Below are 25746 nucleotides of genomic sequence, written 5' to 3'. Positions count from 1 at the left end.
TAAGCATCGCCGTCTGCGCATCGGGGAAGTTGTTCTAAGTGACGGCGAGATCCTCCTATAAAGTAAATATTTAGTTGCACGGATTAGTGAGCGTTGATCTCAGCTTTCTCCGCCACCCCCGCCCCCATGATGCTCGGTTTCCTCCGAATCCGCTGCCTCCGTTATTTTTTCGCTTGGGCGGAACGTGCAAGATGCAGAGGGCTGGTCCGAGCGTCGCTGCCGTCGCCATTATGTCTGAGGGTAACTGTAAATCATAAACTTGGCTCTGTTTTAATTTTCCTCAAGGAACATTAACCGCGTGAACGGCGAAGCGTGAAGGCCGCTGTTGCTCTTCCCCACCCCCACCTCGACCCCAAGCTAGTTAATAAAAACAGAGTTAACCAGCTTGTATTTGTCAGGGTAACTAGGTACAGCTGAATCCCACGAATGCGTCTTATTTTTTTCCGCTCGTTTCCAAGCCCCGTCGTGTGGGCGGGGCCAGCGCCGCCTCTGCGGATTCTGATTGGCCGGTGGGAAGGAAGTTGTCCGCAGCCGGCGGCTGATGAATGCAAGGGAAATGTCAGTTTGATAAGGACCTTTTTTTTCTCATTGCCACCTCCCCCCACCCACCCCCCCCTCCATCATCACCACCGCCACCACCACCACCACCACCACCACCTCCTTCCCCCAAACCCCCACCCACCCCACCCCCATCTACTCCGGCTCAACAAATTCAGCGGCAGCTATGTCATGTTCGGAGAATTCCGCATCTCGTTCGTTCTCAGTGAGTGCTTTAATTTGCTCCGGCCAGACTCAACCTTACTGCCCCGGGGGTTATTTGTCCCCTAGGACGGACCAGGGCTACGGTACCCAGAGCTGTCACCCAAAAGACGCCGGGATGAGCCAACAACAAGGTCTAAGTCTGGTTCCACATCAGTACGTGCCAGGCATGGCGGGGTGGGCGACGCCACCTCCATCGGGCCACACCGGCCGACTTCAACAGTTGGGTGCTTACTCCTTCCCGTCCGGCGTGAAGGAGGAGGCCAGTTATTGTTTACTAGACGGGGACAAGCGCACGAAGGCGGCCGCGGAGGTCTCTGTGTACCCGAGAGCAGTCTCTGAAACGTGCGCCAGGGCCCCCGCTGTCCCGGTCTACTTCCGCTCGGAACCGAGCTACACGCCGAACAAACCGGCGGATTACAGCCCCCCGCGGCCGGCCGCCGCTCCCTGTTCGGCCCCGTCCAGCGCCGCCTTCGCACAGCCCTTCGCCACGTCGTCCTCGTCGGATGCAGGTGAAAGGCCCGTGAAAATGCGCGGCTCAACCGACCCGGGGAAGCACACGGAGGGAAGAGGGTGTGACTTTGCACCCGAGGCGCCCACTTTAGAGTTTCCTGCCGCCGAACGAGCTCTCCACAAGAAACAGACCAAAGGTGGGTAAAAAAAAAGACCCGAAAGAAGCAATTATATGTATGTGGATCAGGCAAACAGCCCATCTGCGGCAAGGTGACTTTATTTTAAGCTGAAAAGGAGCCTTTTCTTTTTGTCCAAACCACAAAGGACTCTCAGTACAAATTAATACCTTGAGTAATTTATAGGACAGGCTCTTTACGGCAGAGTAGATTGCAAACGCCTTCAAGCCACCCTTCCTGAAGATCAAAACGTCGAAAGGTTTCTGGTGGTAAAGGGCGTTTCTCAAAATCGCATTTAAACCCCGTTGTAAGCGTCCCCGATTGATAAAAAATAAAACTCTACCTACGGAAAAAAAATAGGAGAATGTTAAGAATGATCTGAGATTGATTCGGAAGAACAGTTCTAGCTGGCGTAACGTCAAATACATAAACTTAAAATTGAGCTTTTGTAACCAGCAGGGAAAAAAAGCAATTGTGACAATGTTGTTATCTAGCCATGTTGTTTAGATACAGTATCATCTAAGTATACAGTAATTTATATATTTGTATAAAATCTTATATATCTATATAGATATTTCTATAGATGCAGATCACATACATGTATGTGTGTAGGATCTACTGACTAACCATTTGTGTGTAATAGTACAATAGTACGTATACGTGGGACCGCACGAACACCGAGATGAGTATTTTTGGGCAGATGTTGGTGTGAATAGCGTAATGCCTATAGGTACGTGTGTGTGTGTGTGTGTGTGTGTGTGTGTGTGTGTGTGTGTGTGTGTGTGTGTGTGTGTGAATGACAGAGAGAGAGAGAGAGAGTGGGGGGAGAAAGAGAGAGAGAGAAAGGGTGAGGGTGAGGGAGAAAGAGAGAGGGAGTGAGAAAGAGAGAGGGAAGGAGGGATGAGGGGAAAGAGAGAGAGGGAGGGAGGGAAAGAAAGAAAGCGATAGAGAGGGGAGAAAGGCAGCGAGAGAGAGAGAGAGAGAGAGAGAGAGAGAGAGAGAGAGAGAGAGACGGAAAGAAAGGCCAAGCGGAAGGGACAAGAGAGGAAAGGAGTTTGTAAAATCTTCAAAGGTTTTAATACGAACATACACTTTAAAGGTTAATGTGCGCATTCTTTTAAACAAAACCACAAATATGTGATTCAGTGCCTGTGCGTCAGCAGAGCACTGGCGATCAGTAATATTTTTCGTCAGTTGTTGATGTCTTGAATGCGGGGCCTGACATCCCGAGAGCCGCCACCTAAACATCAGCCCCAAGGGCCTTTTTAATGTCGCGTATCAAAACCGTCTAAGATGCCGCCATAAATTCCAAATCCTGAATATAAATAAAATGGGCTCGTTGGCACCCTGTGATGTTTACTTTAGGCCAGTTTGGTATGCCATGGGTCTAAATTATGGCGCCAAATAGAAATTACATCACGCAGAGCCGCGGCGTTAATTTTCATGGCATCTTGCTGCTCCCATAGACCGGAAAACCGCCTGCTCGCTGAATTGGGAAGGAGTGAGGGACACTGGCAAAGAAATCAAACAAATTATTACTCTGAACGAACACAGACATGCTTTCCTGATCATTCACTGGTAGACTCACGTCTAAGGACTCTAGAACTAGATTTATTGCTTATACGTCTATTTATCTGGCTATTTTATGATTACTATTATTTATATTTATTATTTATAATTTGTATGTTTATTTATTATTTATTATTCATAATGTGTTTATTTATTTGTTATTTATTATTATAATTTTGCTATGTATTATCTACTTCGTGCTATATATTTAATTTATTATTTCTTTACTCCCGGTTATATATTTAAATTTATTGTTTATTTATTATTTGTCTGTTTACCCTTTATTTATTTATCCGTTTATTTTATTTATTTATTTATTTGCCTGTTTATCCATCTGTCTATCTATCTTTCTCTATATATGTCTATCTATCTATTCGTCCATTTATCTTTTTATTTATCTAGTTATTTATATATTTATTTAACTGGTTTGTTCATTATCTGTCTATCTATTTATTATTATCTTACTTTATCTTTGCCTCTGCACTGTTTGTTGTCATTTTGCTCGTCCGTTTGCTTGTCCACCTCGATCCTGTGGGAGTTTTTCCACCGATTCTATTGTGTTTCTTCGCATTTGCTGTGAACGCCCGCGGAAAAATGAATCTCTGGGTTGTATGAGGTGAGGTAAACGTACTTTGATAATATAAATACTTTGAACTTTGAATTCCCGTCGTGACCAAGTTATTTTTTATTCAAAGTGATGAATATTAAGTTTTTTTTAAAAAAAAGTTTTGCCTAGTAATTCCCTTCATAAATCTACTTTGTCTCACCGGTGAGTAATTATATACACGGAATCCCACATATTTCCCTTCCAAGAAGAGCCCAGCGGGAGGAAAGTTTGAGCAGACACCAGGATGGGATAACTCGGAGGGATTTGTAACTAACTCGGATCTATTGTAACGAAATTTCCTCCACCTATTCCCTCACACACAGAAAACTGTCGAACAAAAGTCATTTCAGCATTAGTCCACAATCCCTTTGTGTGTGTGTGTGTGTGTGTGTGTGTGTTTGTTTGTTTCAATAAGCCTGTTGATCTTCAAAAGTTGAAATGGTCTGTATTCTGTTTGTGTCAGGGTTTTTTTTTGGGAGATGGCGAGAGCTAAATGTGTGTCGATCTGGTTGGCGGGCTGTCCTTTCGTTCAAGCGCTGACTTTATTGAGTGTTTACCCACCTAATCGAGCGACATAGAACAAGGGACCAGACTCGACATCGAGTCACAATGGCGCACACAACCGCTTGCATTGTTATGGAAATCTGGACATGTTACTTACACGATACACTTCCATTTCAGTCAAAGTATTGTGAATTGGCATCTCGCCTCCCTCGTCCGGCTGACCACCTCGCCAGGAAGACCGAAAGTTTCCCTACCTGCTCGTTATGAAACTGAAATTTTGTACGTTGGGGTAGCTTATTGATTTTATTTGTAAGCTGGGAGTACAATCAGACTATAAGTCAGAATTAATAAACTAACCCGGCATCGTTCTGCCGGCGTATTATTAGGATTCGCCCATAAACGTCCGCCTTCGGGTTTCCTGGTCCCCGGAGCTGATTGTTCGTCGGTGGTTAAGTTCAATTCCTTAGGGAGCAAAATCGCAGCCAAATGCATTGCTTGCAAGCATTGGCAGGACACTTGGTCTTGCACGGAGCGGGTAGTAGGCCAAGCTTGCCGGCGCTATTTGACGTCCGCCTTTCTACTTTAGTGCACGACCAAACGTGCAAGGCAGCTTCAGACACAGAGGCGAATCATATCCGACCCTTGCGAATAAAGATGTTGTTAGCCGTCTGATCAAATGAGTTTCTGTATACAAGTTAACTTGAAAACTTAAGTTTTTTATAATGATTGTATTCTATATCGTATCGTGTGTGTGAGAGAGAGAGAGAGTGAGAGAGAGAGACAGTGTGTGTGTGTGTGTGTGTGTGTGTGTGTGTGTGTGTGTGTGTGTGTGTGTCTGTGTGTGTGTGTGTGTGTCTGTGTGTGTCTGTGTGTGTGTGTGTCTGTGTGCTTCTCTTCCATCCGACCCGGAGTCACAATAATTTCGTTCTCTTTTATACTTCTGCATCAGAATCAGAATCGGGTTTATTTTCACCGGCACGTGACGTGAAATTTGTTAACTTAGCAGCAGCAGTTCAATGCAATACAGAATCTAGAAAAGAAAAAAATAATACTAACAAATAAAATAAAATAATAAATAAATCAATAATAAATCGCAGTGTATGTATACTGAATAGATTACTAAAACCTCCCAAAAAACCCCCAGAAAGAATGTATATTGAACAAAGTGTCCGTGTCTCAATGTGCACCGAGGAATCGGGTGACAGTGGGGAAGAGCATGCGGGCAGTGGGGGGCCACATCCCTCTTGTGCTCCTTGATCTCGTCCCTCGAGATTCAGCGTCACCGCAACCCTGCCACTTTGATCGGGCCCACGCCTTCATTAACCAGGTCCAGTACTTGCCTCCTCCGTACTCAAGTCATTGGGTTTGTGGGGGTGTGGCCAGTGTTAATCGGGTTAGTGGGGCTGGGGGTTGCCTCCTTGGGCCTTAGGATTAATTTTGGGGGTAGGGCTGGTGGACGTATCTGTGGGGTTGGGAGAGATAAGGGTGTGTTCAGTGTGGTGAGGTACGAGGGGCTCTGGCGGATAGGGTAGGGTAAGAGCGACTACGGGCTTGTGGGGTGGTTTCTGATTAGGTTTGAGGGGAGGGCTGTCCGTTTGCGGATCGGACGGCAGAGAGGAATGACGTGAAACAATCCTGAGATTAATAGCTCGGCACGGACTAGACGGGCCGAAGGGCCTGTTTCTGGTGCTGCTGTTGGTTGAATTGGGGTTCCCTTCGGTTTTGCGGGTTTTTTTGTTAAATCAAGGGAAAGATGAAACTCGACAGTATGGTGTTATGTGAACTTCTTTGTTGCAACGTCCTTCATTGCTATTAAATACTAATAAGTACCAAATTTCCATGAGAAGAACTCAGGTGAGGAATCAGTAAAAACTATTTCCAACGCATTATTAACCTACTTGGTTTCATAGTTAATTGACGGGCATCTTAACCGTGGACTAACCTGGCCTGGCATCGTCCTGATTTACCCAGAACCACTCTCCTTCGATACGAACTTTGTTCCTGATTGCTTGAATTTTTTATTTTTATTTTCAATATTCACACTGCGTTCTGCTTGGCCGCATTTCATTCTCAAGCCCCCGGCATTTTGGACACGCATTCTAACCTTTAAAAACGCTGCAACAAACAGCTAAAACAAAAAAAATCTACCGAGTTAAAAGATCTTAATTTTTATTTTAAAAAAATCGTTCTTCAAACGGCACAATTTGCATGCCGTTACAAGCGTTCTGAATTCAGTAAACACTAGGAGTAATGAGGGTGCGGCTCCGCGTCGCTGACGGAGATAACTCGCCATCTGCAAAAATAAAAGTTTTGGGGAAGTTGAGAAACTTCCAGGCCCTCCGTCTTACAGGAAAGAAATGCTAGAATTTCTACTATTTGTCGCTAGCATTTCAAAAGGAAACTTGCGACAAACTGCGCGCATTCAAGGTCAGTTCCACTCCCCCCCCCCCCCCCACCCACCACCACCCAGGCAAAAAAAAGACCAAAGACCACTAATCTGCCACGGCTGCTTAAAATTAGAGTGAGGACCTTAGCGAGAATTTACTGCAAAGTTTGTGACTTTAAAAACGCGCTTGAGGAACGAGCGTCAACGCATTGCAGAACGGATAATCAACCCGCGCTTATCCTTCTTTAATTTTTTTTTGCTCCCTTGTTGTTTTACTTATTTAATTTTTATTTCTTATTCAAGATTATTTCTTGCCATCTCCAGTCGTACAAGTGTACAGGAGAACGAAATTGTTACTCCGGATAAACACAATAAGATAAAGGACAAAAACAGAGAGAAAAAAATAAACATAAATACACAAGGTAGTTTAAATACGCAGATTGATTGTACGTCCACAAAGTGACGCGATTCACGAGAGTGTGTGCACAAAACATACGTGTGTGTGTGTGTGTGTGTTACTCTGGATTTACAGCATCTCCAGAACCTCTTATACTTGGGCTATAACTCCGATAAGACTTCTCTATTTTGTTTTATATCTTTCATGAAGCAGCGGCCCCACCTCCCCTACCTCTCTGGTTTCTTTCCCGATGATAGATCTCGGCCCGAAACGTCGACTGTTTATTCCTCTCCATAGGCGCTGCCTGACCTGCTGAGTTCCTCCAACATTGTGTGTGTGTGTGTGTGTGTGTGTGTGTGTGTGTGTGTGTGTGTGTGTGTGTGTGTGTGTGTGTGTGTGTGTGCTGTGCGCACATTATATATATATATATATATATATATATATATTATAATTTGTAGTTTTAAGAAAAATGTTGTACATTGCAGCAGCGCTGCCGCAAAACAGCGGATTTACGACATACGTCAGTGATATTGAACCTGACGCATGCCGGAAGGTCCGGCTCTCTTGAATTCAATATTGGGAATCGTAACGAAAAGGCAGGTGTCAGTCCGATTTTGAAAGCCATTGGATTGTCCACGAGTTAATTGTCAATCAATAATCATTTGCAGGTAAACTTACGGAACATAGAACAGCAGAGCACAATACAGGCCCTTCGTCCCGCGATGTTGTACCGACCCGTTGACATATTAACACAGCGATTGATTCCCGCCCCCGCCCCCCATCAGCAGCTGATTGAAAACTTCCCGCCAAATGAGGGCTCGGTGGCCCACTGAAAGTTATTTCCTGAAGCTATCATTTTTTTTCAATTCTATCAATCCTGACTGGAAATAAACTTGCAGCTGCCTCTGATATCCCATGACTTCCATATAAGAAATAAACTTGTCCTTCCGAATTGGGAAGATTATCGCATAGTTTTCACTTCCTTAGAACTATCGCCCCTGCTTGGGAAAAGGTCGCCGACAGCCGCCCCGACAGAGTCCTCTATTCCGGGCCGCTTCTTTCAAGCTGGCCCCGGAGTTCAATGTTCAAAGCAAATTTACTATGAAAGAACCGTGAGATTTGTTTTCTCTGGACATTCACATTAAATACAAACACACAGACACACACAGACAGACAGACAGACACACACACACACACACACACACAACCGAATCAAATAATAATAGTAAATAAAAACAAACAAACAAATAGATAGATAGATAGATAGATAAACAAGCAATAAGTACCGAGAATCTGGCCATCTTCAAAGACCCATCCTCTCCCAGGGATGAAGCCTCGGGAGCTTCAGTATCTGTAGCTCCGGGTTTTTTTTTACAGGATGGGGTTGCTGGCCCCACGGCCTACCCTCCTCCTTTTCCAACGCTGCTTGGGACCATCCGTGGCAGAGTTGAGCCTCGATCAGACCGGTGAAACTGCCATCGACACTCCATATCACATCAGCCTTCCGGGCGATGCATCCTCGCTCATGCAACTATCTTAACGGATGCACTTTACAGAACTTCATCGATTATATTTTAGTGTCCACCGTATGCAATAATCTTTCTATATATCTAAACACTGGAGCTGGAAATCTCTCCCCCACCCCCCACCCACCTTCCCTCCCAGACCTGCTGAGGGGTCTCAGCCCCGCAGATGCTGCCTGACCTGCTGAGTTCCTTCGGCACTTTTGTCACTGTTACTCGTTCATTACATCGATACAGAACCTGGGAAATAAAATGGATCTACTCAACGGATTCTGCAGATTCTGGAAATCCAGAGCGACGCGCACGAAATGCGGGAGGAGTTCACCCGGGCAGGCTGCACCAATGGGGAGGAATGAAGAGTCGACGCTTTGGACCGAGGCCTGCTCTGCATTTTGTACGTGTCGCTCCAGGTTTCCAGCACCTGCTCCATCTCTGGTGTTTAAGGTATAACTTGCCGTTTTTGAAAGCTCATTGCTCCTGCGTTTAGCACTCAAAGTTACGTACACGCATTCTGGACAATTAAGCACTTGCTTTGTAATGATCAAACTTAAAGGCGGAAGTTTCAATGATGGAATGGAAAATAAGATGCCTTCCACCTTTGCTGATGGCTTCAGTGAAACCACCCGAGCCCATATTCCATTTCCCAGTTCTGCTGATGCTTTAGGGTCCTTTTGGCTCTCTGTATTTACAAAAACCAACTTGTAAAAATTCAGCATTATAAAAATGCATTTTGGAGGGAACGTTCATTTTGTAACTTAACAGCTCACTTAAAATAGTTAGACATTGATTCCTGGAAGTTAGAAGATGTTTAATTCTTTTAATGAGATATCCTATATCCTATCCTATATTTTGAACAACAAAACAAACAGGCAGATAGATTTTTTTTTAATCGTCCATGCTCACATACCTACATAAAGACGAGAAAGTCTGAAGATGCTGGACATCCAGAGTAACACACACAAGATGCTGGAGGAGCTCAGCGAGTCGGGCAGCATCTGCGGAAATAACTGAGCAGTTGGCGTTTCGGGCCGAGGCCCTACTTCAGGAATAGATAGTCAGATAGAAAGAAAGAAAGAAAGAAAGAAAGAAAGAAAGAAAGAAAGAAAGAAAGAAAGAAAGAAAGAAAGAAAGAAAGAGAGAGAGAGAGATAAACTGATGGAAAGATATGGATATATCTTTATATATATATATTGTGGATGATCAGCCATGATCGCAGTGAATGGCAGTGCAGGCTTGAAAGGCCGAATGGCCTACCCCTGCACCTATTGTCGATTGTCGATAAGATAGACGAATGAATGGATAGTAGGATAGATAGATGGATGGAGAGACAGATAGATAGATAGATAGATAGATAGATAGATAGATAGATACATACATACATACATACATACATACATACATACATACATAGATATCGATACGAGGCTCGTTGTTAATTAACTTCATCCAAGTTATTGCGTCCTGTTTGCTTGATCCTATGACTCCTATGGGGAAGGGATATATACGAGATTATTTTATACATGTGTATCATGTGTTTCACTGTTTACTTGAGAAGCTAAATAGATATCTGAATGAATTTATTACACAAACGTAAATGTCAGTATTGATCACATTAAGGAACACCATAGCTTGGGGACGGCGGGAGTTGATAGTACATTTGTCATTCAAGCACAGAAATGTCACTATATGCAACCCCGAGATGCATTTCCTCGCGGGCGTTCGCGAAGCAAAGAAATCCGATTGAATGACGGGAAAAAACTGCATGTAATCAAATAAATAAATACATAAACGAACAAATAAATAAACAAAGACAGACAAACAACCAACGTGCAAAAAAACACATTAAAATTTAATGGAATCAAGGATAAACTACATACAAAGCCGAGCAAAAGTGCGCAATGTGCTAAACGATGCAAATACAAAAGTAACAACTGCAAATAATAATAATGATGATAATAACATTGAGAACAGCAGTTTTAGAGTCATTGAAAGTGAGTCTACAGGTTGTCGAAGTTGCAGTCTATTCGTTTCTATTCGCGTCTCAGTCTTGCAGGAGTCGGTATAATTTTTTTTATTTGAATCAAGTCAGCAGCCACTTTGTTTATTTATCCAACTGTTAGCTCCCCTTTTAAATAATGTTGGTATTTATTCTGACTGATCGCAAAGTTATACCACACGACCTTCTGCAGCATGCCATTGCGGAGAAGGATAACATTGTGAGCCGTCCCGTTATTCCCTCAGCTGATAGGCGGACTCGTTCTCTCGTCCCTACCGGGGAAAAGTCGTTGAACGCCCCCCCCCCACCCCCCGCGGCATTATATTGTTGCCGTTAAGGCGGGGAAAATACAAAAGTATAGTTTAATTCGTCAGGTCGTCTGACACTTTCTTTTTCCCGATTGACAGAAAGCCCGAAGGCCGAGAATACGATAAACTGGATGACGGCAAAGGGGGGACGCAAGAAGCGTTGCCCCTACACCAAACATCAGACGCTGGAGCTGGAGAAGGAGTTCCTGTTTAACATGTACTTGACTCGAGAGCGCCGCCTGGAGATCAGTCGGAGTGTGAACCTTACCGACAGACAGGTCAAAATCTGGTTCCAGAACAGAAGAATGAAGCTGAAAAAGATGAGCCGGGAGCACAGAATTCGGGAATTATCAACCGCATTTCCCATCTGACGAAGCCGTTGTGGTTTTCTTTTCTTTTTAATTTAAGGACGAGACTGTGGATGATCTCGTTTTGGGAGTCCGAATGCCACAACGATATTGAAGGTGGAGGTGGGGAAGGGGAGAGGGAAAGACCGGCGGGGGGGGGGGGGGTGGGTGAGGGGGTGGGGGTTGAATCTGGGAGTCACTGGCAGGAATTTGCAAGCTCCGGTCTCGTCACTAGGGCAACTTGGAGAGACGGGAAGATGCGAGAAGGCGAGTTTGTAATTTCAACATAATGGGGGGGGGGGGGGGGAATATGAACGGCGGCGGCTCCCTTTTACTGTAGAAGAGACCATCACTTTTCATCGGCTGACTTTGAGCCATTTCTCAGAAGATGACAAAATAAATTGAAGAGGCAAAAAAAGAGTTTTCGATGCCAAAAGTACATCTGGCTGGTCACATATATAAATAATTGTTCTCTTTCGTGCATATAAACAATTTCTAGTTAATCCATTAACAAACTTATTATTTTAAGGCAACTTCAGTTCATTGAAGGACAACAGAGTGATTTGAGCACAGCATGCAGACACCTCAGATGTTTAATCTGCATGGGTGCCTGGAGTGTTTTCAGTATATACGGCACACGGCGTCAAAATGGGAAGAGCCAGAGGCGGGAGACAGTGCAGAGGATTCGGTTCTTCACATGAAAACTGGAGTAACTGTGCTTAATCTGATTGCAAGTTAATCCTATTTCAAGTAGGACGGACGATTGAATTACGTCATGAACTACTTGGCAGTGCTGGCGCGGCTGTTCATTGGGTCATTATTTTTGGCCTGCCGAGGGAGATTTGTAGTAATTCTCACGTGTGTTGTTTAATATTTCTTTAAGTTATGCAGAAGGGCTGATGGCAGAAGGAACCACTTTGCAGGCAAAGCGAGGGTCGCCGGTTGTTGATGCATTATGAACAGATAAACGTTTTTTTTCTCTCATATCCATTTTCCCAAGTGCCAAACCTGATTACTTCAGCAGCAGACGCAAAATGGGTGAAGGGTCTTCTGCCAGAAACTTCGACTGTTTACTCTTTACTCCAGCGTTTTGTCCGTGTTGTTTTGGACGTCTGGCATCGCAGACTTTCGCGTTTAAGTATCCTGAGTTGCTTACTTCAGCCCATTGCCCCATCCGGGGCAAAGAACGCTGACGGCAAATCGGCTGAGAGTCCCCTGCCCTGAGCAAATCTTTAGAGCTGTCCCCAGGGCCAGTCCCCCTTCGAAGATCCTTCCTCTCCCCAAGATGAGATCTCGGAAGATTTCTATTCAATCAGGACACGCGGACTAGACAAAAGTATTAATTCAATACAACGCTCGTTAGTACAACAGAAACAAGCAGCAGATTGAACCCAACGTGACAAGTTTAAAAGCATATTACTTTAATATGCATGTGCGTGCGTGTGTGTATATATACTACACACATAAATATATGTTTTGTTTTTCTCTCTCTCTCTCTCGCCGTTTTCCTTTGATAGGCTCAAAGAAGCTAAAATTATTCCGGAATAAAGTAAAAAGATATGGGCCATATCTCTTAAAACTAGGACAATTTGTAAAAGCTTCCGGTTGCCCTTCCTGCAGCCCTGGACTTTTAGGTGACGTAGTTGTTACCCCCTTTCGCAGCCGGCCTTGGGGCCGAAGATGCACTCATGAATTCATAGTTCTTTTGCTGAAAGACTCAGATACACCCGATATTACAGATTAAGTTAAATAGAGGTGCGTGGATTAACAAGACTATGAAACATTGCTTGCTTTTCTTTTTTTAAAAAAAAAAATAAGATTGGAATACAAATATGCAAGTTTCACGAAGATTGCTTCAGGCCGAACGTAATGAGTGTAGGCCATCAGGCCCCAAGAAGCTTTGCCCCCGCCATTCAATGAGCTCGTGGCCAATCATTTACCTTCCTGCATTAACCCCACATCCCTTCACCCCCTTAATATTCAAAGCCCCCTTTGACCTCTTCCTATAATACTCTCTGTGACTAGGCCTCCACAGATGACACGCCCCCCCCCCCCCGACCTTGGGTAGAGAATCCAAGCCTATATTTTTTTAAAGAAATAAACGGCCTTTGAAGCTTTTGAAACAAAAATCGCTTTGGGATGATGTCGACTGCTGCCGGGGTTAACAAATATTCTGGAACTGGAGGGAACAGCTCGTGTCTGGAGATTTCTATTAAATCACAGCTATTAGTTCCATACAGCGTTGGTTAGTACGACAGAAACAAGCAGCAAGATTGACCCCCAACATGATGTATAGTACGGATAATACACTGAACCCAACATGATATTACCCAAGATTATCCTGTTATTTTTTTCTCTCTCTCCCTCTCTCTCTCCCTCCCTCTCTCTCTCCCTCTCTCCCTCTCTCCCTCTCTCTCTCCCTCTCCCTCTCTCTCACCCTCCCTCTCTCTCTCCCTCCCTCTTCTCTCTCCCTCTCTCCCTCTCCTCTCTCCCTCTCTCTCCCCTCCCTCTCTCTCTTCCCCTCTCTCTTTCTCCCTCCCCCCCTCTCTCTCTCGCCATACTGCTCTGACTGATTCAAAGGCCGGTAAAGTTCTTCAGGGATGAACTTTCACACCTGGGTCGTACGCTCTCTTTTAAACAGAGGACAATTTGTAAAGGCCCCCTGTAGCTATTATTTTCATTTTTTGATTGCAAACTGCAGTTGACCTGTTCTTCCCACACCACCTCCCCGCTCCCGCTCCAACCCCTCCCCGCACCTCGGACCTCACGTTGGGCGGCTAAATATTTAACAAGGCCGAGTTTAAAGTTTAGCTTCACTCTATCACCCCGTTCCACGCCGTGGACCCGCAGAGAACCCGCTCCAAACAATGCAAATCAGAAGCAATTCAATCGAAACGAACTGGAATTACTTTTTGCAGATTGATTTCATTTTTTTTTGCACTTAAGATAGGTAGGCACAATGCTTTTGCAAAGTAATGCCCTCTGCATTCCTCTTGAATATCTGTTGTTGTAGTCACGCGGATGGAGAAAGCCTAACTCAACATGTAACATATCATTGTAGTTGGTTATGTCCCTCGCACATTTAGTGGATATCATGCATAACCCGTGTTTATATCGAGAAATAAAAGAGATTTCGAAATGTTCTCCAAAATGTCTGACATTTACTACACGCGAAAAATATTTTAAAAAATTGCTAATCTGTCGTCTCAGTTAGCTCCTCACGCGGCGGAAGTTTGTCAGACACGATATGTGTGACGTTGGATTAAAATGTATTTTTTTTTTGAAAATGATGTAAAGAATACTGTTACAACAAAGACGACTAACATTGCGACCGTCACAACTTTATTCTTATCATGCACACTGAACAGGGGCACCAGCTCTCATGCGGAGAGAGGGGAAGAGGGAGAGGGGAGGGGGAGAGGGGAGGGGAGAGGGGAAGAGGGAGAGGGGAAGAGGGAGAGGGGAAGAGGGAGAGGGGAGGGGAGAGGGGAAGAGGGAGAGGGGAAGAGGGAGAGGGGAAGAGGGAGAGGGGAGGGGGAGAGGGGAAGAGGGAGAGGGGAGGGGGAGAGGGGAAGAGGAGAGGGGAAGAGGGAGAGGGGAAGAGGGAGAGGGGAGGGGGAGAGGGGAAGAGGGAGAGGGGAGGGGAGAGAAAAGGAACTGTCGCTACTTGAAAAGTGAATCTCTGAAAACGCAACTCAAAGTGCTTAGTTTTCACGACGCTCCATCAATTGTAGTGGACTTCCATATGAAGCATGTATATTTCATGTATCTGTATATTTCAAGGCCCGAAGTCGGTGCTTCTTTCCCTGGGCCTTGTTAAAGGTCAACACCAGGACAGAAAATAAAAGATAATAATAACCGCGAGTTTGCCTGGATTTCTGCAGCTGCGCAAAATGTACTTTTTTTAAAAAAAAGAAACACACAAAATTGTGCGTGGCGCTTCTTATTTAGTGTTTTCAAATCTATTTAACTTTATTGCGGCTATTGAAGTCTGGCTCGTGTATATCATGCACCGCGGTTGGCTGATTGTGGACCCGTGAAATTGACCCGAAGTGGACACTTGGTAGTTGGGAGAGGTGGTGGAGGCGGGGGGGTGGGGGGGGGGGTTACACACAGACAGAGTATCGCGATTTTCCCAGCCTAAAGAACTCCTTTCCAGTTTGAAATGTATTTGGTATCCGGTGTCGATGATTTAAATACCATCTAGACGGTCGTAACCTAACTGTGGGTACCGGCGATGCTCCACGGACAAACACGTCTGCTTTTGTAGATTTTTTTTTATGGCCTCTAAATGGGTTTGGCAAAGTTGTTGTCATGTAGGACTTGTTGACTTGGGCAGTCTGGCTGCAACGGCACGCAACAAGGCAGAGATTTGAGATCAGGGAAGTTATTTTCCTTCTCCTTGTCTGGCAACGTCGCCAACTTGGCTTTCAAGATTCCGGAATGCACACGGAAGAAAACGGTAGGACTTCGTTGTCACGTTAACTGTTGACCTTTTAAAAAAAAATCGGGGTAGTGACAGAGATTTCTACTTTATAGAAAGTTGAATCTTTCAGATATCTGTCCCCCACCCCCTGAAAAAAAAAGAAATTTCGTTGATACAACATTTCAGAGAACAGTTTCAAATGTAAAGACTCTCCAAGCGGCCCCGCGGTGTTGGAACAGTAGAAAGAATGTTGTGACTATTTTTCTCCCGCCCGACGTTTGCATGGCACGGGCACTGCAAGGTCAAAATGGTGCGGCCCGAGATCAGCTTTCTCCACTTACTCCTCTCACGCGTTTATTCTCTATTATTTGCCGCTGTTCGTTTCTGAACGGTCGCGTCCAGCTGTCGGGTAAATCGGGAGGTTATTTTGCCGTTCGCCGCGCTGTGTCCGGGGACTTTTGCCGCCGGAGGAAACTAAACTGTCGAGTGACTTAGGTAGTTTCATGTTGTTGGGCTTCTATTCGACCGCAGTGACAGGAAACTGCCTGAATTACCCCAGGTTACCCGTCGTCGCAAACCTTTTTTGGATTTTGATTAAAATGCGGAATATGGCATGTGCTGGAAGAAATTTGCTGTGAATATGCATGGCCGACATGCAGAGGTATAGTGACAACGGCAACGCCAAGAGTGGACTGTTATCGAACATTAACTGAGGGATTAATGTGTCTGAAAGCCTTGCCTCGATCTATCTAATCTATCTATCTATCTATATACACTCACACACATATATATACATATACATATATGTGTGTGCATGTGTGTGTGTGTAAAATGTTATTTTCGCATTTGACTGCACAGAAGCTGTTTTATAATCTACCCAAGTATTACACATATTATATATAGAAAAATATATAATATATATAGAAATACATGTAGATATATGCAAAAATAACATTACTCTGCATTATAAACCTTCCACACTCTCTACATATGTCCTCGGGGCTAAATTATATAGCTTCAGAATTGCTTTATAACGGCAAGAAAAAAGACTTTATTGGGGTTCATCTTCGTACATGCGCTCTGATCTGCATTTCTATCAGCATATCTTTCTAACTATCTGTACTTTATTGTGTGGAGATCGGAAACCTCGTAAGCTCCTGCGTGTTTTTTTTTTAAAAAAAGAAAGTATTTCCAAATTTAGTAACAGGGCAAAATGGATCGACCGCGTGGCCACATTGTAGTGCACACGATGGGTTTCCGTAAGCTCAGCTGGTCGGTGTTAAGTTAGAATTGCATGCAAAACTAGTTTAGCACATCAGATCCGCAAAGTTAGATGAGCACGTTGCTGCACACGGCCATTCCCAAGTTGGCCATTGCAGCTCACAATGACGATATTTATTTCCCAGAATGCAATTTATCCAGGCGTGAATTGACCTCTCTCGGCAGTAGCTAGATCGCCCAGATCTCGAAAACTGAAGAAGAACCGGGACGATACCGATGTTCTCCGAGTGAGGGGATAAGAATAGTAATCTTGAAATGATAGCAATAATGTTTTACTCACAGAGCACTTTTCACACAGGCGATGTAGTTCACACTGCTTGACAATGGGGTAAAATCAAACGTGGAAATACAATTAAAAAACATATAAACATGAAAATAGAAGGCAAAAGCATTTTAGTTTAAAGCAAGCCTAGATAAATAGGCTTTGAGCTGACGTTTAAAAGTGCCAACAGATCCTGCATGACATAATTTTGGGCAATCGAGTTCCACAGTTCAGGAGCGTAGTTCCCCCCCCCCCCCCACCCGAAATCTAAAAAATCTAATCTAAGAAGGCTGGAGCACTAATTATAAAACTCAAGCGGTTCTGTGATGCACACATGTCCCCGGGCCACTGCAAACTTAAACACACTCACACACACACACACACACACACACACACGGGAGAACTTAAAATCCAGCTATCCTCTGGAACTTAAAACGGAGGAAACTAATCATATAAAGAGATAACACGTCTCAGCTTGGACTCTTCTGCAGCTAAAGCTCTAGTTTACCTCTCGCTAATTCCTGCTTGATTCATTCAGATTCTGCTCTAAAGTCAGTGGGGGCGGTGGGCGGGGGGGGGGGGGAGCTTTCTCGCTATTCCACAATTCCTTGAGTTTAACTCCAAGTTTGCAATGTCTTACTCCTCAATGCGCTCGCAGGGGCACTGGTGATTATCGGAGAGAATTGAAGAATATGTATAATAATTAGTTTTCACGTGGTTCAGCCAAAGGGTTATAAATGGCTCGACTCTCTGTTCCTCCTGCGCTGAATGCTATTTAATACAAACGAGATAGATCTGGCTTCCCTTCTCATCTGCAGGCGTTCGGTACACTTTTCAATTCGCCGAACCAGTGGGGAGGGTAGCGGCATCTCGTTATTGTTAAAGATGCCGGCCATTTAAAATTTCATTTACACTCATAGGGCTGCACAGTGTGCCAGCAGCCGGGAGCGAATGGCTTAATTTCTACCTAATGCTATCGGATCTGAGATAAACTTCGTTCTCCAGTGTTGTATTCCTATCCCCAAAAAAAAGCCTGTAGCGACCCCGAACGACAGGACTTTTTTTTTAACATATAGATATAGATTCATGACTCTGTGGCTGCTGCCGCAGACAATCGCCATTTTTCGCTGGCAGCGGCCGATCTGTGGCCAAAACAGCTTTAAAAATATAAAGCTATCCGCTTGCACTGTAGAGAAAATGCCACTTGTGTACCCTATTTGAAGCAGGCAATCCTGCGCCGGCGATGGAGTGCGGCCCTCCGTACTATAGGAGTAGTCATCAATCTCTTTGTCCTTTTTAACTGTCCAATGTCTTCAAGATACGGCCCGTATTCATTGTATCTAATTAATTTTTTAAAAATCGCCTCCGTTCTCTCATTTGGACAGTGTTACCTTTGGCGTCTGGACACTCATTTGACTGGTCACATGCGAGAGAGAAGGTTCTGTCGCGATTATTCCCGTTTATCTCGAGTGGCCGTTTAAAAAAATGTATGAGCTGTGAAAGTCCATTTGATGTGAAGTTTTTTTTAAATAATCGTTTTCCTATTGAACTATTTGTAGAATGTGGAGTTGGGAACTCCGGCGTGGCGTGCAGAATCTCACAGTTCTGTCTCGGCCAGTGTGCTGTCGCTTTAAGAACTCCATGAAGCTGCCTTTTTAATACCTGCACAACAATAGCCAGCCCGACTGGCGATTTCCTCATTTAAAAAGACCCTGCAAGGAGATCTTTTTTTAAAAAAGTGTCTCGCCATGCTTCGAATGACCAGAAAAACGAGTAGACATGTGTATGTTTTACAGATAGTGTAATTATGTAGTTAATATTCTCACAGTCCCGTTCGCTTGATGGTCTCCAGGAACTATAATTATTTTAAAAACTTACATATCTCTCTCTCTCTCTCTCTCTCTCTCTCTCTCTCTCTCTCTCTCTCTCTCTCTCTCTCACTCTCTCTCTCTCTCTCTCCTCTCTCTCTCTTTTATTTGCAATAAACATCTCCTAAAAAAGAACATAGCATGTATTTGCAATTTAATTAATAAAGTACTGACCATAATAAATTATAACTTTGTTGCATAGCTTTCGAAGCTAAGAGCATCTTATTCCGTAAGATATGTAACGATTAAACTCCCCCCCCCAAAAAAAACGTGCAGATGTGAGGATTTTTATCCTGATTCTAACAGCCATTTTATGCCAAGTAACAGGGACACTGGTTCTGGCTGCACACGTTACCATATTTTTACCAAAAAGATTAAAAAGCTATTTCTTAGACGAGATTAAGTTATGACCCCGCACCTTAATAGCATTAATTTTAAACAATGATTAAACTATGTGCTTGTTGAGCAGAAAATATTCTCAAATTATTTGCCCTGGTTTACGGCTGAACTTTTGAAAGTATCGTGGGGAGGGGTGGAAATAATTAAAGGTTTTTACAGAGAGGATCCAGAATAATAATATTGGTTTTGTGCAAGGCAAGTGAATCGCGGTGTTAAATTGTGAGGGAGGTAGGCCGCGTTGTTAAATTTAAATCCCAGGATGTTACAGAGGGATTTTCTCACTGTGTGATCAAATATTGGAGTATTCTGTCTTCATGTACAGTTTAATTTGTTCAGGCTTTTTCGTGTATTTAAGGATACGTTTGAAAACCGAGGAGAGTTCAGGATCAGCTTCTTCCCCCACACACCGCCTTCGGATTACTGAATGGACAATGAATCCATGCACGCCACCTCGCTATTTTTATCTTCGCTCTCTTTTGCACTGCTCATTAAATGTAATTGCACGGATTTTTCATTGTAATTTATAGTTTTTTTAAAAAAATAAAAGATTATGCATTGCCATGTACTGCTGCCACAAAGCAACGTGAACACGTTCTGCAAATGCTGCAAATCCAGAGCACGCGACACGAAAATGCTGGAGGAACTCAGCCGGCCAGCGATACATCACAGTGATATTAAACCTCATTCTTATTTTGTTTCCGATCTTTCCTTGATCGTGATCGACCAAGTCGTGATTATCATGTCAGCGAATACACGCCGATATTGGTCTCAGTGATTAAATGCAGATAAACCTGCAGTCCTTTTCTCCCCATTGGAGGCCGATGAGATCTGGCGGTCCATTCCCCCCCGACATTAAACTGAATTAAAAACCTAATTACTAATCGAACGGAACCTGAGATCCGATCAAGAGAACGACCGCGTGTAGTTAAATTTAGTTTATGTCAGGGAGCGGGGTAAAATTTTATAAAATCAAAGTTTGGCCGGAAGGAAAAATAATTGCATTGCATATAAACAGGGGCCACACATAGTCTTTTCCCTTCGACGTAGCATGTGCTGGGGCTGGACTGTGATATCAACTAAATCCAAGTTATCCCACCCAGCTTTCTTGGACGAGTGCGCAACTGGGTTAAACGCCTTCAGTCACCGGGAATTAATTGCATAATGAAGGTGGCAGGATAAGTTAGGAGTTCCCACCAATACAAACCCTCACTTGAGGTGGAGTTTGAGTACCTCGCCGGGAATAAGTGCAAGCGTGGATTCTGAATTCCCCTTCACATTTAATTTTCCCCTTTAAACTTGAGCTTCCTGATTATAACTACCCCCCCCGCCCCCCGTCATTCTCAAGGAAAGAAAGGGCCCAAAATAGTCAGAATCAAAATCTTCCAAAATTGTTTAATAACGCGTCCAGTACAGAAGTGCAAATGGGAACAAAATTACCGTTACTCCGGATCCGATGCAGCACAAACAAAAACACAGAGAGATAAAGAACACAATAATAAAACAACACAATGAATATAAACACACAAGGTAGCTTCTACACACGGATTGATTGTGTGTCCATACAGTGACGCTGGCACAGGAGTGTCTTGTGCATAAAATAGATACAAACATATCAAGAGAGAAAGCGTTACATTTTTTAAACGTTTTATGCATAGTTTAACATCATTTCTCAATAATTTCGCCTGTTGGGTTCGATGTAATTCCCCGCTTGTCAAAGTTGACTTCTTCGGGAGTTTAAAACTCAGTCCCTATACATGTACCAGTATTCGTCCAGCTGTTAAACTCCAAAAGTTTTGGAACAATAAATTGTCTTTAACCGAGTCGAGTCTTATTGCGAATTTTGTCAAAATTAAAGCCTGATGCCTTGTCACGGATTGCAATGTAGTCTTTTACCATAGTCTCTATTTATATAATATATATTTATATATTTAAATAAGCAGAGAACGCGCGTAATTCGATACCAACATCGTAATGTCTCATTAATATTACCAACACAAATTTAGGCGTTCAAACCCGACGAAGTCGTTAATTCCTTCCACCTTCCACACACGGACACACACATACACACACACACAGACAAAAAAACAGAAGAACGACAAAAAAAAACAAGAATTGTCTTGTCACAAAGATTGACTTCAATACTACTTTCTTAGGGTATCGGATGCGGATAATGGCAGCAACAATAGGACTGTCGATTACGAGACCCAGTGTGAGATTTGTCACACGAGGGAAGATTGATGAACGAACAAAGTAGTTCCTTGAAAACTGCTTTTAAAATTTTAATCTCGTTCTGTACCTTGCTGCGGATTTTGCGCCATCTGCGTTTATATGCAGTGGCGTTCCGTGTTTAACACAATTTCACCTCTTAAAGTGTATAATACGAGGTGGGCCGTGTTAATTGCTTAAGCCCCGTTGCGGATTGATTTAAGCTTAATTGTCTCTGTGTTGGTCTCATGAAAACTTTAACCAATCGCTTCGCAGATAGCCCACAACATATTACCTAACTCTACTTTGTTAGTTGAGAAGTTGAGAGAACAATTTTTAGCCTTACGTATAATTTCCCACTGTATCGCGGTGTATGATGCTTTCACAATGTCGGTGTCTGGTGCGATTAGTAACTATTTTGTCGATTCTCTTATAAGTCACGACAGCGAAACGACAGCTACGACCAAGTAACTTCGGGACAATATATAGTCTCCAGGCAGCCGGGGCTCAGCGAACACCCCGAGTTCCCTGCGTGTAATTTTCAGGCGAAGTCGAACCGCGTTTCGGTAGCTCCTGGGACGCCAGTGTACTCTCAGCACTCTGCCGGTGTGTCCGCTCGTGTCATCCGTACGTCCAGCCTCAGCCCGTCCCGCTGAGAGCAGGTATGTGCGGTCCTGGCTGGACCCGAGCCCCCGAGCCCGCGGCCGCCCCGGGATCCCTTCGAGCGGCCACGACCCGTTGAAAACGGAGCCCTCCCGCGGGTCACGTCGGCCGGACCTTACCAGCGGCACTCCAGAAGTTGCGGGGGGAATCTCTGGAGGGGGAAGTCACGAACTGCGGACATGACGGGAAGGAGACAAGAGACACCCGAGCAAAGGTAAGTTGGCCTGGAGAGGACCCAGAGTGTGTGTAAAAAAATAGTTTTGAAAGTTACGGTGTGAAGAGAAGTTCAGGTACGGCCAGATTGCCTCCAGCGTAGTTAGACGCATTGAACTGATTTGCATTTTATATAATCCTTCTTGCCTTAGCGACTCTGCGAGGTTTTATGGGTTCTCAACGTGAGCACCTGTAAACCGTCAGGGACGGCCTTACCCAGTCTATTCCCCGGCAGGGAAGTAAGACAAAAAAAAATGACTGACGATACGTTTCCCCTTGTTATTTTGTCCTCTTTTTCTATATCAGTCTTCTGAAGAAGTGGGGTGGGGGCGGGTGGTAAACGCGCGGTAAATTTCCAGTGTGAAGCCTCTGAAAGAGAGACGGTGGGGAGAGAAAGAGAGAGAAAGAGCGCAATTTATGCATTGCTGCCGTTGTTTAGTTTTATGCTCCAGTTTACAATCGTGGTCATAACAGCGCGCGAGCACGGCGCCGCACACACACACACACACACACACACATACACACACATGCATACACACACATACACACACACATACACACACACCGCCGCGCACACCACACATATATACACACACACAGACACACACATACACACGCGCGCGCGCGCGCACGCACACACACACACACACACACACACACACGCGCACACACACACGCACGCACACACACACACGCACACACACACACACACACACCACACAGACACACACACACACACACACACACACGCGCACACACACAGACACACACACACACACACACACACACACGCGCGCGCACACACGCACGCACACACACACACGCACACACACACACACACACACACACCACACACACGCACACACACACACACACACACACACACACACACACACACACACACACACACACACACACACACACACACACACACTGCTCCTTCAGTCGCCGTCCAGCGGGGTATGCAGTTCAGCCATATAACTTGGCCAGGCTCGGCTTATCGCATTTTTTGGGCATCCGTCCCCGCACACTTTACATCTCGTGGAACGCGTGAATGAAAAGCAGTTCGCGTTGCAAATTCCGATTCTACTCTGATTGCCTCTTTCACTCCCACCCCTCTTCTTTCCCTCGCCCGTCTTCAGACAACCTTCCGCAAACTGGCTGCACGCTCGCTCGACGCGGAAGAAGAGATGCCCCTACACCAAGTACCAGACCCTGGAACTGGAGAAGGAGTTCCTTTTCAACATGTACCTCACCAGAGAGCGGAGACACGAAGTGGCGCATCTCTGAACCTAACTGAGAGACAAGTCAAAATCTGGTTCAGAACAGGAGGATGAAGATGAAGAGAATCAGTAAGGAACATGTGAAGGAGTTCGAGTGACGAGCTGCGTAGTCCAAAATTCAGCGCACAGCCGGTTACTGTCTCCACTGCAATACCCCCGTAAGACCCTACACTTACTTCAGCCGGTCGCCCTCTACCGCGGCAATAGGCCACCGACCGGGCAGAGTCCTCCCTCCTGGGCCAGTCTTTCATGTTGTTCCCCAGGTGCAGCCCGTTCCCCTCCCAGAGATGAGTTCTTTGAAGCCTCCGTTGGCGGTTTCTGTACCTCTGGGTTGTGTTTTTTTTCGCTTTGCGGGACGGGGCGGCGAATCCCGCAGTCAGCCCTCCTCCTTCTCCGCAACCGGGCTTGGGACCCTCCGCGGCGGAGTTGTAAAGTATGCAGAGTCCAGAGGATAAAAATCGCCATCCGTCCACAACAAAGAATAGCCTGAATGCCAAGGGTCTTATTCCGAAGATTTTAGTGCATTCGTTCACGAAATAGAGTCACGTGTAAGGGATTTTATTGCGGATATTAAGAGACACGACTTCCTCTGACTCTCCATTCTGTTACTGAGAGACAGACAGAGAGTGAGAAACATGCTTTTATTCCTTCGCCCTTCTCTTGTCTTGAGGGTTTTTTGTAAGGAACTTGAAGTTGTTTATAAATTATTATAATTTCTGCGATTCTTTCGGACATGGTCGTGGTACCCCAACGGAGCTCCAGAGCAAGATTTTAGAGAGAAGACGTCTTTAAACGACTGTTGATGTTTTTAAATCTCTCTCTGTCTATATATATATATCTATTAATCCTTTACTGTTTTAACACGACTGACCTTCCATTGTTTACATACACGGAGTATGTCTACAATACATGGTTCAACGTTTCAAATTGTTGTTTTTTTTTCGTTAGTGTTCCTCCCCCCCCCCCCAATCAGGTTGGTTTGAGGATATTCACTCTGACATGGAATTGTGATCACTATTTAAGCAGCGGGAGTACGTAGTTGCAGTTTGTCTCTGTGAACCTTACTTTTTGCGTTTGGCTGAGTTTGACCTTGTTGTGTTCGTATTTTTATATATATATATATATGCGGATTCCATAACCCCGAATGTTTAAAACGAGTAGTCGTCACTGTTCGATACCTGCCCCCTTTGTCTGGGTAACTTTAACCACGTGGCTTTCAAACTAACGGTAAGCCAGACGGATACGGCGGGGTAGAAGCGTTAACGAGGTATAATGTAGGATTCCGTAACGTTTCAGGAGGAGAATGCCGCATGGGGGTGAGGGTGGGTGGGTGGGTAGTGGGGGGGGAATAAAGTTACCCGTTAAGTTGTGCGTAGCAAGTATCTGCCCAAGTTGCCCCGATTGTGGCTACCCGCCAAGATGAAAGGGAGGGGGGACTGATAAATGGGTCGTTTCTGTCCATCTTTATGTCTCTATCCGCTGTGCGGCCGGAGTTAAAACTCTAAACTGTTCTTCGTTTTCGTATAGTTTACGCTGGAGGTTATCGAATCAAGTTTCTTACACGAACACCCCTCTCTCCATATATAAAAAAAATTCTTGGTCGTCTTCGCTTTTAGTTTATTCCCCCCTCCCCCTCCACCCGCCTCTTGCCCACCCCCGTGTTCCGGAACTGTCGAATAGCAGCAGCGCGTGGTCGGTCTATTTAATGTAATTTTATATTATTGAGGCTAGAAACAATGACAGGTCGAATACAGTGAGTGATTTAGAGCAGAAATCGAGCCCGTTGATTTTATTTGTGTGTGTGTGTGTGTGTGTGTGTGTGTGTGTGCACCTAACATCACACACATTCAATAGATGGAAATTTATGAATGCATGGGATACACAGACTGCGAAATAAAGCGCAGCTGATTATTAGACATTTGGATGTTTCTGTGTGACCTTGCGTCTCTTAATTTTGTTTCTTCTTCTGGGCCTCGGTTCCAAACTCTTAACTCTTTCTCTGGCCCCGGAGCCGGCACCACTCGTCATTGCCAGCGGCCGACATCTCTATAGTCATTTTAATAAGTTTGGGAAATGACTGAAAATAAAGCGGGAAGGGTTGGGGGGCAAGTGGTGGCAAGG

The 25746-nt window shown here is 44.7% G+C and overlaps 1 protein-coding gene, 1 long non-coding RNA gene and 1 pseudogene across 4 annotated transcripts in view; 2 read left to right on the top strand and 1 right to left on the bottom strand.

Annotated features, from left to right (window-relative positions):
• The first annotated feature begins 422 nt into the window (after nt 1–422).
• Nucleotides 423–25746, top strand: part of LOC132385657 (homeobox protein Hox-A10-like) — a 98685-nt gene continuing 73361 nt past the window's right edge. The window contains exons 1-2 of one of the 3 annotated variants that reach the window (XM_059957865.1): nt 545–1409; nt 10778–13448. In XM_059957865.1, the coding sequence (XP_059813848.1) occupies nt 725–1409; nt 10778–11049 (957 nt within the window). In that variant the 5' untranslated portion in view covers nt 545–724 and the 3' untranslated portion in view covers nt 11050–13448. Of the gene's footprint in view, nt 1410–10777; nt 13449–25746 lie in introns of those variants that run through there. The other 2 variants (XM_059957864.1, XM_059957867.1) reach the window with 2 other exon arrangements.
• LOC132385669 (uncharacterized) lies at nt 1474–2966 on the bottom strand. Its single transcript, XR_009509225.1, has 2 exons — nt 2016–2966; nt 1474–1731 (listed from the first exon to the last, which is right to left on the bottom strand). It is a non-coding gene; the product is annotated as an uncharacterized LOC132385669 (long non-coding RNA).
• Nucleotides 15382–24938, top strand: LOC132385665 (homeobox protein Hox-B9-like; annotated as a pseudogene).

The sequence above is a fragment of the Hypanus sabinus genome (assembly GCF_030144855.1).
Source record: "Hypanus sabinus isolate sHypSab1 chromosome X1 unlocalized genomic scaffold, sHypSab1.hap1 SUPER_X1_unloc_8, whole genome shotgun sequence".
In the NCBI taxonomy this organism is placed as follows: domain Eukaryota; kingdom Metazoa; phylum Chordata; class Chondrichthyes; order Myliobatiformes; family Dasyatidae; genus Hypanus; species Hypanus sabinus.
The sequence above is the reverse complement of the archived record's forward strand: the minus strand, read 5'-3'. Positions and strand labels throughout refer to the sequence as shown.